Below are 15349 nucleotides of genomic sequence, written 5' to 3'. Positions count from 1 at the left end.
ATTGCTGGTATAAGTGCAACTTGATCATAGATGTTTAATATTTCTAATGAATTCAAAACAATATTAAGGACTTCAATTATTTTATAATTTTTCAATTAATAATGTTTTTCTCACCTGCACCTCCGTTCTCTGTTAGAAAAAAGCAAAGAAAAACAAATCCCTTGTACCAAATATGCATAGTAAAACAAAACAAATTCTTACATTGTGCCAAAAAATGTTTCGTTCTGCCTCTTGAGCCCATCACCTCTCTGTCAGGCTAGCATTCTTCATCATCACCTGTCATGGATGGAAATTGCATTGATCAGAATTCTAAAGTCTTTCAAAGTTGTTTGTCTTTACAATATTATTTTTGTATAAATTGTTCTCCTGGTTGTCTTAACTTGGCTATGCATCAGTTCATATAAGTCTTCCCAGGTTTCCCTGAAACCATCCTTTTCTTATGCCACAATAGTATTCTATGACAATCATATACAATAATATATTAATTCACTCCCCAGTTGTTGGGAATTGCCTCAGTTTCTAGTTCTTTACAGTTACAAAAAGAGCTTTGGTAAATATTTTGTTTTTGTATTTTTATTTGTGTGGGTCATTTTCCTTTTTTTTTTTTTAATCTCTTTGCACAGTAGAAGCCTGGTGTTGTTGGGTCAAAGGGTATGTACATTTTAGTAACTTTGGGGCATAGTTCTAACACTACTTCCACAATTGTAATTTTTCTTTTTTGTCAAGTTAGCCAGTCTTATGGGTGTGAAGCAGAACCTCAGAGTTACTTTAATTTTCATTTTTTTAATGATTAGTATTTGAAGTATTTTTCTGTATAGCTGTTTATAATTGGACTTTTTCCTTTGAAACCTGCCTATTTATCTCTTTTGATCATTTGTAACCCTGGGGTCAGCTCCTACTTTTGTTGCTGTCAGTGTTACTATCCTTAATAGCCTCTCTTAACTCACTTATAGTTTGCTACTTCTAATCTCTTTTGAGCTATAATACCAAATAACCTCCCAGTACATTCTGAGTGAGTTCTCAAGAGGCTCGTCTTTGAGTAAATAAAGCATATAAAATATATTGGTGTAACGCTGTTTGGGTTCCTGTGTAACATCTATTTGGGATGTTCAGACCCTACCCATTCTATTTGATTTGTTAAGGTGACTGTACGTGCTACCGCTGCCAGTGTGATTTTCCTTTAGCACAAATCTGAACTTATCATAATCCTCCTCAGTAAACTCCCATGGTTTCTTCCTGCCTCTGGCATAATGTACAAGCTCCTTTGTTTAGCTTTTTAAAGGCCTTTACAACCAGGTCCTAACCTGTCTTTCTGACCTCATTGTATGTTACTTTCACTCTTGCACTCTGAAATCTCATCAGGCTGGCCTTCTTTCTGTTCTTCACACACAGTGCTCCATCTCCTGTCTCACCTTTGCTTGGCTAGCCCCCTCTGTGAAATCCATCCTGCCTTTTAGCTTATAGAATCCCTGTTTTCCTTGAAAAAGAAGCTCAAGCATCACCTTCTTTCTACCTGAAGCTTTTCCTGATCTTACTAACTACTACCTTTCTTCCCATATGACTTAATATTTATAGTGTGTGTGTGTGTGTGTTTTGTGTTTGTGTTCATGTTCTTATGCATATATTTGCTGTTTTTCCATTTAGGATGTGAGCTACTTGAGAACTGAATTTTGTTTCATTCTTTTTCTTTGAACCCCCTTCCCCATATCTAGCACAGTATCCAGCATATAGCAAGTATTTAAATGTTTATTGATTGACTGATTGATATATATTGTTTTCATTTAATAGAATATAAGCTCCTTGAGGGAAGGGACGTTTGTTTTTTGTCTTTATAAAACCCAGCTCTTAGAATAATGTGCCTTTCATGTACTAGGCACTTAATGTAGATCCTCTAATTGGAAATACTTTGTTAGTTTAAGTAATTGAATGTACTCAAAAGTAAATTACATTTCCTTTAAAAGTGTTTTGGAATTAAGACTTCCTACTTAATTACCCCAGTTCCAAATCAGGGAGCTTTTGTTGTAGATTGTTAATTAAATTTAAATTTAACATAAGCAACAATTTAATTTAAGAGACTTAAAAATTTCCAACTCTTTTTGTAGAAGAAAGACAAGTTGATCTAGGAAGTCAAAGTAAATTGATGGAAAGTCAAGATGCTAAGTCCTGAAGAAAGTGATTTTCAGTTGAATTTAAAACAATTAAATTCATTGTGATCCAAGTGTCCTTAGTATATACTTACTGAAGGGTATTGGTGGTAGTGTTGCAGTGTGAATTTTAGTGGTGGTACAGTGGCTGAAACAGAGATTTCCTGACTCTTATTTTAGTGCTCGTAAAAAGATGTAACTTTTTTTATAAAAAAGGAAAGGTTATTAAGATAACACTCTTGTAGAAAAAAAATGTGAACTTAAACTGGAGTTATCCCTTCACCAGTGGTCACAACTGATGAAATAGTTCCTTTTGATAAGTATAGGTGACATTTTATTGGCCAACCATTTCTTCCACAATCTTGTTCTGATTTGTATGTTTGCTGGCAGAAAGTCACTAACATTTATATATCTTAGTTAGTTGGCAGATAATTTTTTCTTGGTATCCAGATGTGGAATAGATGGTTTTTCCTTTTTAGCATTGAATTCAGTTCACCAGCAATATCATGCTTGTAAGATCTCCCCTGTTGCATTTTAAGATTCTCAAGGCCAGCAACTATTTTTCATCTTTTGTACAACTTTATTTCACAAGTTACACATTTAACAACTGCTTATTGAGAAACCTAGTTGAATTTAATACTTGCCTTAACGTTGAGTACAGCATGGATATAGTGGCTAGCACATATAGCCTTTGGGAGTTCAGAAAAACCTGGGTTCACATTCTGCCTCTCATACATACTATCTTTGTTTTCATAAATAAGTTAACTAACTTCTCCATGGCCCCAGAATACTTAAAAACTGTAAGTTACAGGTGAGTTATGAATCAGTGTGTTTGAGGGAGTAAAACAAATACTTACATAAAAACACTTGCATAAAATAAAGTTAATTGTCACATTCTTTAACTATAAAAATTTGAAAGAGAGGTATTAGAGGGATATGAGTGTGTAGCTAAATTTCAGTAGAAACAAACTGACATGGTGAGAATCAGTATTGCAGAATGAAAGTGAGACAAGATTAATTCAAAACTTGAGAGGTTAAGAATTTATTATAATTCTGAATGAAGGGGGGCTGAAATTTATTTTTGCATTATCCGTTAAAATTTTTTATTAAGTGAGTATTATGTTAGCTTCAGCACTTATTCCTGAATTTTAAAAAATTACTGCACCATGTTAATATTTGTTTTCAGTAGATCATTCCCCTCTTCTGAAAATATAACCTGGTTTATATCATTGTTTAGTTTTTCTTTATTTTCTGGAGAATTTTAGCAGATTGTTAGTGATAATTTATGAGACACACTAAGATATCTCAAAACCAGGATTGTGACTAATTCATTCAACAAATATATATTGTATATTGTGTGTGTGTATACATATATATATATATATGTGTGTGTGTGTTGTATATAGATAAAAGGACTGCTGTCTTTTAAGAAAGCATATTGCTTCAAAGTACTCCTAAAAGTACTTGGCTAACTTCTTTAATATTCTTTTTTATACCAAAACTTTGTTATTTTAAAGATATTTAAGTTTGTCAGTGTAAGTACTACTTTAATGCAGATTGCAACTCCTCTGTAACTTAGATGAACTTTAAGAGTAGCTTTGACCAAAAATTCATCAGCTTGTAGCCAGTGTTAAGTTGTTCTAAACTAATTAGGTTGCTTTAGCCAGTAACCTTTACTCACAGCCCTTTTTGGGAAGAGTTTTTTCTTCATTGGCTTAGTCTTTGAACATGGAGAGTCTTCTCTTTGCTGAGCTAAAGAATGGAAGTAGGACTTTGTAGATTTATAAAAAGTAATGAAGGTAATAATTTCAAATGATTCTCAACTCTTTATGATAAAAGAGGTTTTGACTCAGACTTTTCACTAATTTGGACTTGACTTCCTCCTCCCTCACTAGTCATTCCAGTGTCTTCATTTTACAGATGAGGAAATGAAGCTTAGTGATATTAAAAAAGGCTTTCCTAAAGATGCACCCAGCTAAGTTCAGTGGTGGGACTAGATCTTAGGTCTCTTTATTGCCAAGTTGTCCCAGAATCTTTCTGCTATACCACATTGTATTGTCTACCAGAAAAGAAATTTGCTTCTGTTCATAGATTATTTTAAACTGTTTAATCATTTGAGGTGAAATGACTTCAGATTTTTTTCTCCCCTAAGTTGAGTATTTCACACTTTACTTAAAATGACAGTTTAGGGAATTTGGCTACCTGGTTACATATATTTTGTACATATAAAGAAAAATGTTTTCCCAGAAAGCCTTAAATAATTACTCCAGTGTGTTAGTACATTCTGAATTTGGACTTAAAGTTTAGTTGCAGTATATTTTGGGTTCTCAGTTGTAGAAAATGGTATATTTTAAAGAGGATTATTTATCTTATACCACATAGATGCTTTACTTGTATTTTTATATTAGCAATATAGGACATTTGGCATAGTCACTGACTCAGTAGTTGAGATGATCAAAGTAATAACTTTAAATTCACAAATAACTTAAAAATATTGACAAAAGTTTTATAAAACTTGAAAAATATAAATCCTGTGTTGAAATGATTTTGACTTATCCTATACTGACCAGACACTGGCTCTTTTTAGAACAGACACATATTTTCTTCTTATATAAAGATAGTAATTTATTTTCCAGAACAGCTTTTATAGAACTCAGAAAGAGAAACTATAGTGTTAATTTTTTTAGTGTGATGCCCCCAAAGCACTCTCCATCAGCATTTCATGGTCCAGCATTTTCCACATCGTATTTTTTTTCCCTGTGTGTGAAATTTCGGCAGATTGTTATGCAAAACAGCTTTGTGTCTCTGTGTGACTGGGGAGACAGCTGTTAGCCCTAATGAGGAGTGCTAGCATTACAGTATTTTCGTTGATTGAGACCCTTGGAGGGAACAGAATGTTCCAGATCAGGCAGTGGTGTGTGGTGAGAAAGTGCCGGGCTGTCAGCTGGAGATGTCTGCTCGGCTGCTCGCTGCGACAAGATAAATGAGTTTTGCTGGGGTTTGGCAGAGTCTGAAGCTTTTCTAGGGAGTAGCAGCAGCAGCTCCTCAAATTCCCCATGGGACTGGTACTTTAAGGGTGTCTTGAGCATTGCTGCCTCTTTTCTAGTTTTTTTTTCTTTCCCTTTTGATGTCCTATGGTAGCTGTCAGGCTTATGAGTTATTAAAAATCTAATGCTTTTTAGCATTCTATTAACAAAGGGTTAGAAGATGTTTGGTTGACATTTCCTTTTATTAATCTGCAGAATATTAACTGAAAGTTTAACGTAACTAAAGTCACCTGAAGACCAAAGTCCAAAGAGAAATCACTAGACATCTTTAACTTTATTTGAAGTCTACAAGTAGTTAATACCTTTGAGATCTGATTTTAACCTTGTCTTTTAGGTATTTAGATTTGAAAGGAGCAAACACAAATTTTCTGATTTTCAGTCAGTCCCATTTTCTCTTAACTCCTTTGCAAATAGTATCATAGAAAATAGGTGAAAATGATGTTTTTGTGTTGGTTTTTATCTACTGAGTCAGACACAATTGGCCTTTCTATACTCTGAACTGTTGAATTCAAGTCAAGAAAAAACACTTAAGAGCCTTCATACAGAACTTCGTACAATCTGCAGAGGAAGCCACAAATATTAATAAATAAGGCATAGCCCCTGCTATCTTGGAGCTGACAGTCTATTAGGAAGATATAACACATATGCCAATGAAGATAATTCAAAATGAAATCTGCTGACTGTGTAAGAGAGGCACAAATAAAGTGCTTGTGCAAGGTCCAAGGAAGAGCAGGTCATTGACACCTGAAGGATAAGGCAAAGCTTCAGAGGTGTTATTTGAACATTTGGAAGGAGGTTGTACCAATTGTCTGTGACAATTTAGTAGTTAACCATCTCATTCTGTAGTATATTATAATCTTCCTAACTAAATGGTAAACTCTTTGAAGGTAGGTAAATCATGTCTTGTAGTATTAGGTAGTGTGGTATAGGGGATGTAGTGATGAACTGGATGCTAGGAAAACTGAGCCTCTGACATTTACCAGCTGTGTCAGTGTAGGAAAGTTTCTTTGGCACCTTAAAAACCTGAATTTCCTCATCTGCAAAAAGAATGGTAAAAACACCTATAATACCTCCTTCAAAGAATAATTATAAACTCAAATGGGATGATATATGTAATGGACTTTGCAAAACTTAAACTACTGTGTATGCATTAATTATTACTCTTATTATTATATAACTATCATAACTTCAATATTTGTTCTGAACAATTTGGTCATGATGAGCATCTCTGAACTTGGCTAGAATCTATAGTCTATCACAGGGCACTAGTCATAGCCTTCTCATCTAAGTAAGATATATCAAAGTTTATGTTCCAGTGATACTACCTTTGAGAACCCTGACTTGCCTCCATGCCGTAATAAAATTACTTGCTTAAGAAAGGGAAATATGTACTCAATAAATATTTGCCTTTTAATCGATTTGTACATCAGCTGATAATTTAAACAGTTTTAAACATTATTTCCCACTTTCCACTTCCCACTTTGCCCTGGTTGAATAACTTAATTTATTGGTTTAGGTTCTTCATCTGTAATAAAAATAATAATTTGTAGATAATTTTGAAGATTATCTGACATTTTGTAAGCTTGCTGAAGGGAATCATGATATTTTAGTTTTATGTTTTTAAAATTTTTTAAAATTTTTAATTTTTAAAATATTTTTTGTATCTCGTGCTTTCATGACTGTTTCCTCTTTCTAGACCTGGATTTGGTTCCCTGAAGTATCCTTTTCTTCCTTTCACTTGCTATCCTTTCACTATCCTTTCACTTGCACCTTTAGGGCATGGTTGGATTCTTCCCATTGGCAGTCATTCCCATTATTTCTTCTTCCATTATGAGTTCCTCTCATGTAGCACTGTCCTCAAAAAGTAATTTAGGTCTCCAGGTTCTCAGCTTCCCTGATACATATGAAGTGAGCGTATGACCTTATTCAGATTTTTAGGGGTTTTATTACTAATAATAATAACTCACATTTATTTAACACTTAAAGGCTTGTAGAGCATTTTTATCTCCACAATCCTTTGAAGTAGGTAGAATGTAAGTAGAAGACATGTTTCAGGAACTGAAGGTCAAAGGGATTCAGGGACATGTTCATGTTCACAGGCATGAGAAACACCAAGAAAAAAGTTACAAGTCTTACTCTATTTTAGCTACTTCCTCCTCTTTCCTGACTGATCAGCCTTCCTTTGGTTCTCTCTGGAGTCAATTTCTTTCCAGCATTTTAAGGGTGAGTGTGGAATCAAGCTGTCAGTCTTTTAGCTGAAGTTGATTTAGATTGTGGAGATTCTTATTTTATTTTTTCCCCAATTACATATCAAGAACATTTTTGGCATTCATTTTTACAAGATTGTGATTTCCAAATGTTTCTCCCTCCCTTCCTCCCCTCCCCTCTTCGGAAATGGTAGGCAGTTTGATATAGTTTATACATGTGCTATCATGTAAAACATATTTCCATATTTGTCACAGTTGTGGAAGAATAAACAGAGCAAAAGGAAAAAACATGAGAAAAAATAAAATAAGTGGAAAAAATATACTTCCATCTGCGTTCAGATTGTGGGGATTCTTAGACCTTTTAGGATTTGCTTGTTAGTCATCTCTTAGTCCAGGACCTTTAGAGTGAAGAAGTTTCTTCTTTTCTCAGTTTGTTGAGCCTTCTCTTCCATGCAGGGTCAAGAATGATTGACTCTTTTTGGTTTCAAATCTGATATTGCTCACCTGATTCCTCCACCAAGCACATTTTTCTTTTCAGAGGGATGCTGCTAGTGTTCATATTATTGTAGATCAGAGGTGACAACCAGAGCCTAAGCTCAGTTTTGATCACGATAACTCAGCTAACTACTTTCCTCCTTGCTGTATCAAGGACCCTCTTTCGTCTCATCCAGGTCAATGGCTTCCAGAATTTTGTCACCATAGAGTTATATATTAACTGCAAATTTCATAAGAGTTGCTGATCTGTACTGTTAAAAGGAACTTCTTACAGGGACATGCCTCCACTAGTGAAATCAGTTCCTGTCTAAAAAAAAAAAAGAGGAGAGTGAGAGACAATGATCATTCTTTGAGATAATTTTTTTCTACCTCTTTACAAAGGCATAGCTTAGCTCTTTTTGCTGTTATTGAGGAACAGTTACAGATCATTATAGCTCATATATTATAGCTCATTTTTATGTAAGATGAATTATAAAACACTTTCTTCATAATGTATGGGTGGTAATAAAGAATATTGGAAAGATCTTTAGATTTGGACTCAGAGGACTTGTGTTTGCATCTGGGCTTTCCTACCTGGTTGGACTTTGGCCAAGTCAGTAAACTTCCCTGGGCCTCATTTTCCCCATAAGTCAAAGAAGAGAGTTTGACTCGGTATTCTCTGAGGTCATTTTTGGCTCTAAAATTGTGATCCAAGGATCACATTTTCTTCATTTTACAGTTGAGACTAAGGCACAGAGGAGTTCAGAGATTTGTTCAAGATAACCAGTAAGCATCAGAGCTTGAAATTCAACCCTATCTTGAAGAAGACTAGTACTCTTTCTGTTAATACCATAGTTTCAAGCTTAATTTTTCCCACTCACTTCCTTTTTCTAGCCACTTCTTCCCTCAAACTGGGACTCTAGACATAATGCTAAAGGGAAATATTGCTTGAGGGAATCTGGCTTCCCTTTGCTTTTTCTAAAGCCAGGAGCCTAGGTTTCCTTAGGAGATTCCAAGGAAATCTAGGAATAGTCACTGTCAATTCTAAGTGAGAATATCAACCTTTTACCTTATGATATGGCATAGACTGCTAGAGTTTCATAGGGAATGGATTCTTCCTGTGTTTCTAAGGGCAGGAATCCCACCATTTTTGGTTCTGTCAGATTTGAGATTTTTAATGTTACTTTCCTTTAAAAAAAATACAGCGAAACTGTAGCAGGACCATAAATACCCTTTTGGTGAGTATTTTATGAGCTTTTATAAAGATCTTAGTTCTCTGGTGAGATTTAATAACTAGATATTTTTGGCAAATTTCATTTGGTTCTTACTGAGTACCAAAAAACTTCAGTTAACCTCTACTAAATATCCCTGCAGATGACTAAGACATTTTTGGATGATATTCACCTTGGATGAATGTTGCATGTTGCCATTCACTGTGGGCTAATAGCAGTTTTCAGTTACTCTTATAGTTCTGATGGATTTCAGGATAAAATAAGACTTTCTGATAGTGAATGAGGTATAGTTGATTTCCAGTAAATCTAAAGGCATCTGGATCAGAGTTCAACCAGACTTGGATTCAGAATGTATGTCATTTGTTTAGACAAGGTTGCCTCCCTTTATGCCCTCTCCATCTGTTGGTAAATTCTTAAGGTGCTTGATAAATTTGGAGTTAAAGAATGCTTTGTGATATCTTACTAATCTTTATGTATTATTATTTAGTGTATTATGTGATAGTGGTATTATGTGGCCAACCACTTTTCCTATTATCTTAACCTAAAGATATCTGTTATCGTAGTTTGCTTTTGTCCATCAATTAATCAAGAATTTCTGAACACTTACTGTGTCAAGTACTCTTCTGGGTGCTACAGGTATACTAGAAAAGTGTGTGTATGACCTAGTTCTGGCCCACAAGAAGCTTACCTTTTAACTTGGGAGAAATGACATGAAATGGTCTGTTTTAGGAATTTTATTTGTATTCATGTAGATATGTTTAAAAGAGTGCATACTTGGAAAATAGAAAATGTGCCCTGTTTTTTTAAAAAAATAGACAAAAACACTGCTCAGTTACACACTAAACCTCTCACATTGTGTGTAGTAGTTGTGTTATGGAGAAGATGATCAGAAAGTTTTGGTGAAGCTCTTTGATTCAGGCGTCATGTCAAATTTTCCATTAGTAGCTTTGCTGCACTTTGGTATTACACTGAGAAACTTTGTATCATCAATTTAATAGAGTTTAGTCCTAATTAGAGCTTAATTTGACGTCAATTTAAATTAAGAAGGCTTTCGTAAACTGGGCCATTGTGACATGGATAGTGCTAATCTTAATCAGTAGTCTGAATAGAACATGAAATCAAATTCTTATAATACAGCAGAAGTGACAGGAACAACTGACATTTAAAATTAGAATTACTAAATTCTAAGAAATTGATGTGTATGACCCCAACTAGAAAGTATGCCAGTAAATCTAATAGTTGAAAATTAGTCAGGCTTTTGATTTATGAGCTCATATATGCAGTCATGAGAAGTGATTCATATATTATCCAAACAGTGGTCAGTACTCTTTTAAAGTAGGGTACCAGGTTGATAGCCCATGTGACTGAGGCTGATGAGGTGGTAGCAATATATTTGTGTGCTGTGGATTCATCTTACTCTGACTTTAAACCTATAGAATACCTTAGTCTTTGGGGGAAAATAAATACATATACATACATACATATATATATATATATACACATATATATGTATATATATGTATATATATATACACGCACACACACATATATATATACATACATATATATATGTATGTATTAAGTTCAGTAGTCACTTTGAAAAACTTTAAATGTGTTACAGCTTCTAGGGGTCATAAAGCTTGGCTAGTACCTCATGTCTTATAAAAATTGACACCTTACTGTTTGCTTAAGCCCATAAAGGTCTGAATCTGGGTTTTATCTTATTTTTAAAATAACATTCTTTTAGATAAAAGAAAGGGAGAAAGGGAAGGGGAGGTAATAAGCACAATCAGAACTTATTATATGAAGAAGTAAGATTTCTGTCATGGAGTTTGAAGCACAGTGCTTCATGAAATCCTTTTCTGTTTCTTACTTTCAACTGGGGGAAAGCTGATTTCCTACACCAGAAAGGCATTGGGTATGGTTTTTCCTGTGGAGAAACACTCCTATTTTGTTTGAAGAATTAATAACATTATAAAGAATCAAAGATCTTGGAAAACAATGAAGCTATTGAATGTAACTTTGAATATCTTATGTAATTTACATCTAGATTTGGCATTGGAGGCCAGAGTAATTTTTGAATAGTATTTAAAATTTGTATTCCTTGAAATTTTAGTCATTAAGAATTAGTGCTATGTACTGTACTGTATACTCACACATATATGCACATACATACATATGTACACACACACACCCACACAGACACACAAGACACTGTATTTAGGTTGAAAGGAGAGTCATGTTGATCCAGATGCAGGCCATATTCTTCTCAAAATTTGCCTTGTAAAAAATGTTAGTGGGGCCTATGATTGTAATCTTAGCAAGAAAGGCAACAAAAATGACAAAGGTGAAGAGGGCAGTGCTAAAAATAATTAATCAGACCCCTCTGTATTGGAATTGAAAGAAATGGTAAAAAGAAAAAAACTTATGGAAAAGATTTTTTCAGTGCATTAATTTTGTATAATTATTTTCAGAGGATGTTCTTTTTTTTTCCTTTCGAAGAAATCTCAGATATGCCATTTTTTTTGGTGGGCTATGTTCAGACCAATGCAGTAATAAATTGTAGAAGATGCATAAGGCTAAAAGATATTAACCCCACTCCCCAATCCCCTTTTTCCTGTTCCTGCCAATAATCCAGGTTTTCTAAATCTCTGCCTACACTTTTCTTGGCTCCTTTTTAGCTCTCTGGGAGTTATCCCCTCCTTCTATTCTCACAGTTTGATTTTTTTTTTTTAGTGGTTCTTTGAGGTACTTGGTGGCGGAAAAGTTCAGTAATTATTATAATTAGACCGAACTGCATAGTAAGACTCTGAGGTAATACATTGTTCTGATTGCCCATTTATAGAAGTATATTTCTGATTGATTTGATTAAAAGTTACATTTGAAGTAATTTATGAAATTGTCATAAACCATACACATGCATATCATTTTCTTGAATCTCTCACATACTCAGAAATATAGGAATTCATGCAGGTTTCAGCCTATATTTTTTTCACTAGTTCCTCTTCCATTTTTTTTGTTGTTGTTTTGTTAGAATGAAAGAAGTTAGAATGCTAATAGAATGAGCTTTTTTTTTTGTTTGATGAAAGAGAAGGTAATGGGATTTACCAAATTTGAGTTTTGTTTGTTAGAGAATTTTCAAAGTATGATAAGAGCAGAAGACACAATATCACTTACCTTTACATAATATGAATCAATATATCAACAATAGCCCTCTTAGAAATTTGCAAAAGTTATTGTTGTATTTTATATGGGACAGTATGTAATATTGTCTATGAAAATATTAAAACAAATCAACCTGAATTAAAGTTTTTAAATTGATATTTTATCTTTTATTTTTAGCACTGTGACCTCTGCTGTGTTTACTGTGGGGGACAATGTTGTTTCAGGCAGTGATGATCGTACTGTAAAAGTATGGGATTTGAAAAATATGAGATCCCCAATTGCAACTATCCGAACAGACTCTGCTATAAACAGGTAAAATTAAACTATTTGTTATGTAAAGGTATATAAAAATAGTTTCCTAATGCTCTGAAAAGTGTTGAATATAGTTTCCCAAAGCATCTAACTTAGAACTTTGTAAATGAATCTTTTTGGAAGATAATTTACATATTTCATTATTGACCCTCAATAGACATTTACTTGTGAAAAATTAAATCAGCCTGGGTTGGTATGATTAAAAAAAAAAACAAACCCAAAAGTTAGGTTCTTTCTGTATTATATACTTAACAATGGGCAGAAATTATAGATAATTTTTAATGCAGTGGGGTAGACTTTGTCTAGTTTTGAGTAACAGCTGCATATAGTGGAGCTGGAGATAAGTAATTTTGTCCCTTGCTTCAGATAATATCTCCAATACCATATTTTTCAGTAAAACACAAAAAGTAGTTAATATTCATTTTAGTGAAATAAAAAAATTGTTCTGTGAAGTCCTGTTTGGCAGGTTCTGTACATAAACTGCTTTTATCTCTTCTCTGCAGGATTAATGTATGTGTTGGTCAAAGAATCATTGCCCTTCCACATGACAACCGACAAGTTAGATTATTTGATATGTCAGGAGTACGATTAGCAAGGCTCCCCCGAAGTAACAGACAGGTAACTGAGTTACTACTTTTCAAAGTGAGCATTGCATCTCTTCTGTGGTTTTGATGAAGAGTAACTGTGAGCTCAGAATTTTATAAATTAATTGTTTGAAACTGTATGTATTGAAAAATCAGACAACTAAATAATGAGCTAATTATTGAATAATAGGCCCTGAACTAGGACCAGCTTTGCACATAATTGAAGTATGCTGTTATCTATGTAGTTTGCTTTGAGGGTCACTAGTAGGTCCTTCCAAGTTTGCAGAGCATCTGCATGCATGTGTGCATGCGCACACACAGTACGTGCACAAATATCTATCAGCCTATCGTCAGTGTTGGACATTACCTGTTAAAACAGCAATATTACTCCTTGTAGAGAAGGATATGATATTAAGCACTATCAGATATTAATACTTTATCATGAATGAATTGATTAGAGCATTTTTTAAATTGTGATGGTAATGTACAATAAGTGACTTGTGATATAGGGGAAAGTAGAGAGAGAGATTTTTAAAAATCAAGGGAGCCATATAAGAGGAGTTACTGAATAAAGAGCTGGCAGAGGTTCCCAAAGACATACATCACCAACTTCCTAATTTTGCTTTAAAATCCTAAGGAAGTTTTTTTTTAAAACAAAATAAAAATCCTTATTAATTTAGGTTCCATTTTGAATCTGTTATAATTTCCCAGCTCTAGCATTTACTGTCTGTGTGACCATTTACTCTTCCAAGCTCCGGTTACCTTCTGTGAAATGAGGATAATAATACTTCATAGATTCATAGATTTAGAACTTTTAAGAGTCCTTAGAGTTCCTTATCTATCCAATTCACAGAGTTGTTGTAAACCTTAAAACCCAAGTATAATAGACCAGTTAACAGTAGACATCAAGTTTGGGTGGGGATGGAGCTTAGAGAGGATGGTTAGGGTGAAGGATATCTTTAACACATGTAGACTGTTTTCTTTAGTTATGAGTTACCCATGAAACATGGGCATCTCTCAAAGTTCTATTGTGGGCCCTTTTTCCTTTTTCCTCTGTGGATCTCATCAGTGCCCATGTTTTCAGTTATCATCTCTGTAGCTGATTCCCAGGTCTGTATATTGAGGCCTAGTTTCTCTCTGATAAGCTACAGTCATGCATCTTTGACTGCCTCTTGGATTTCTTATACTGGAAGTCATATAGACATCTCAAACTCAACATGTCCAAAATAGAACTCTTTGTCTTTCCTTCCAAATCCTCCCCCTTCTGAACTTCCTGTTACTCTACTAGTAGCACTATCTACCCAGTTACCACTGTGTCGTCCATGAAAACTCTCCCTTACCCAAATATCTGTGATATTTGAAAGATCATGGGAAATGGGAGAGGTACTACAAGACTGAAAAGGGGCAGATGTCTTGATTTTTTGAAAAGGAAAGAAAACATAATCTGTAAAACAAGTCAGTGAACATGACTTCAATTCCAGGGAAAATCCTAGAGTGTAATGCTCAAGAGATATTGTATTGTATTGGAATAGCTAAAAAGAGAAATTGTGATTTCAAAGTACCATCTTAGTTTCATTTATAACATCGTATTTGTCTGACTTAATTTCCTTTTTGACAGGACTAAACTAGAAGATGATAGGATATAGTTTACCTAGATTTTGGCAGTTTTTTTTGGTTAAGTATCTCATAATATTTTTAAGGAGAAAGTAGAGAAATTTGGCTTCAAGGAATGTACAATTCAGTGGATTCAGAACTGGTTGGATAGACAGACTTAGAGTAGTTGTTAATTCATTGTCAACATGGCAGGAGATCTCCATTGGAGCATTCTAGTTATCTGTGGCTGGCCTTGTGCTCTTTAACATTTTTACTAATGACTTCTGTAAAGATGTAAGTGGGATAAGAATTGGATTCACAAGGGTCACAAAGCTGGGGGATAGCTAACAGAATAGATGGAGATGGATTCAAAGGAATCTTAGAAGACTAGAGTGTTGGGCTGGGTCTAATAAGATGAAATTCAGTAAGACTAATTGTGAAGTATTATGCTTAAGTAAAAAACTTTTCACGAGTATGAAATGGGGGTGTTGTGAACAGATAGCAGTTCTATAAAAGATCTTAAAGTTTTAGGGGACTGCAAGCTGATTATGAATCAGCAGTGTAATAAGACAACAAATAAAGCAAATGTGA

General features: G+C 34.2%; 1 protein-coding gene across 2 annotated transcripts in view; it reads left to right on the top strand.

Annotated features, from left to right (window-relative positions):
• WDR37 (WD repeat domain 37) overlaps nt 1-15349 on the top strand; it is a 110072-nt gene that overhangs the window by 80075 nt on the left and 14648 nt on the right. For both annotated transcript variants that reach the window (XM_020990368.2, XM_020990367.2), the window contains exons 12-13: nt 12447-12581; nt 13085-13199. In XM_020990368.2, coding sequence (XP_020846027.1) covers nt 12447-12581; nt 13085-13199 — 250 coding nt within the window. The remainder of the gene's footprint in view (nt 1-12446; nt 12582-13084; nt 13200-15349) is intronic.

The sequence above is a fragment of the Phascolarctos cinereus genome, unplaced genomic scaffold, assembly GCF_003287225.1.
Source record: "Phascolarctos cinereus isolate Bilbo 61053 unplaced genomic scaffold, phaCin_HiC Scaffold_1;HRSCAF=81, whole genome shotgun sequence".
In the NCBI taxonomy this organism is placed as follows: domain Eukaryota; kingdom Metazoa; phylum Chordata; class Mammalia; order Diprotodontia; family Phascolarctidae; genus Phascolarctos; species Phascolarctos cinereus.
Note: the sequence above shows the minus strand (reverse complement) of the source record. Positions and strands in the feature narration are given on the sequence as shown.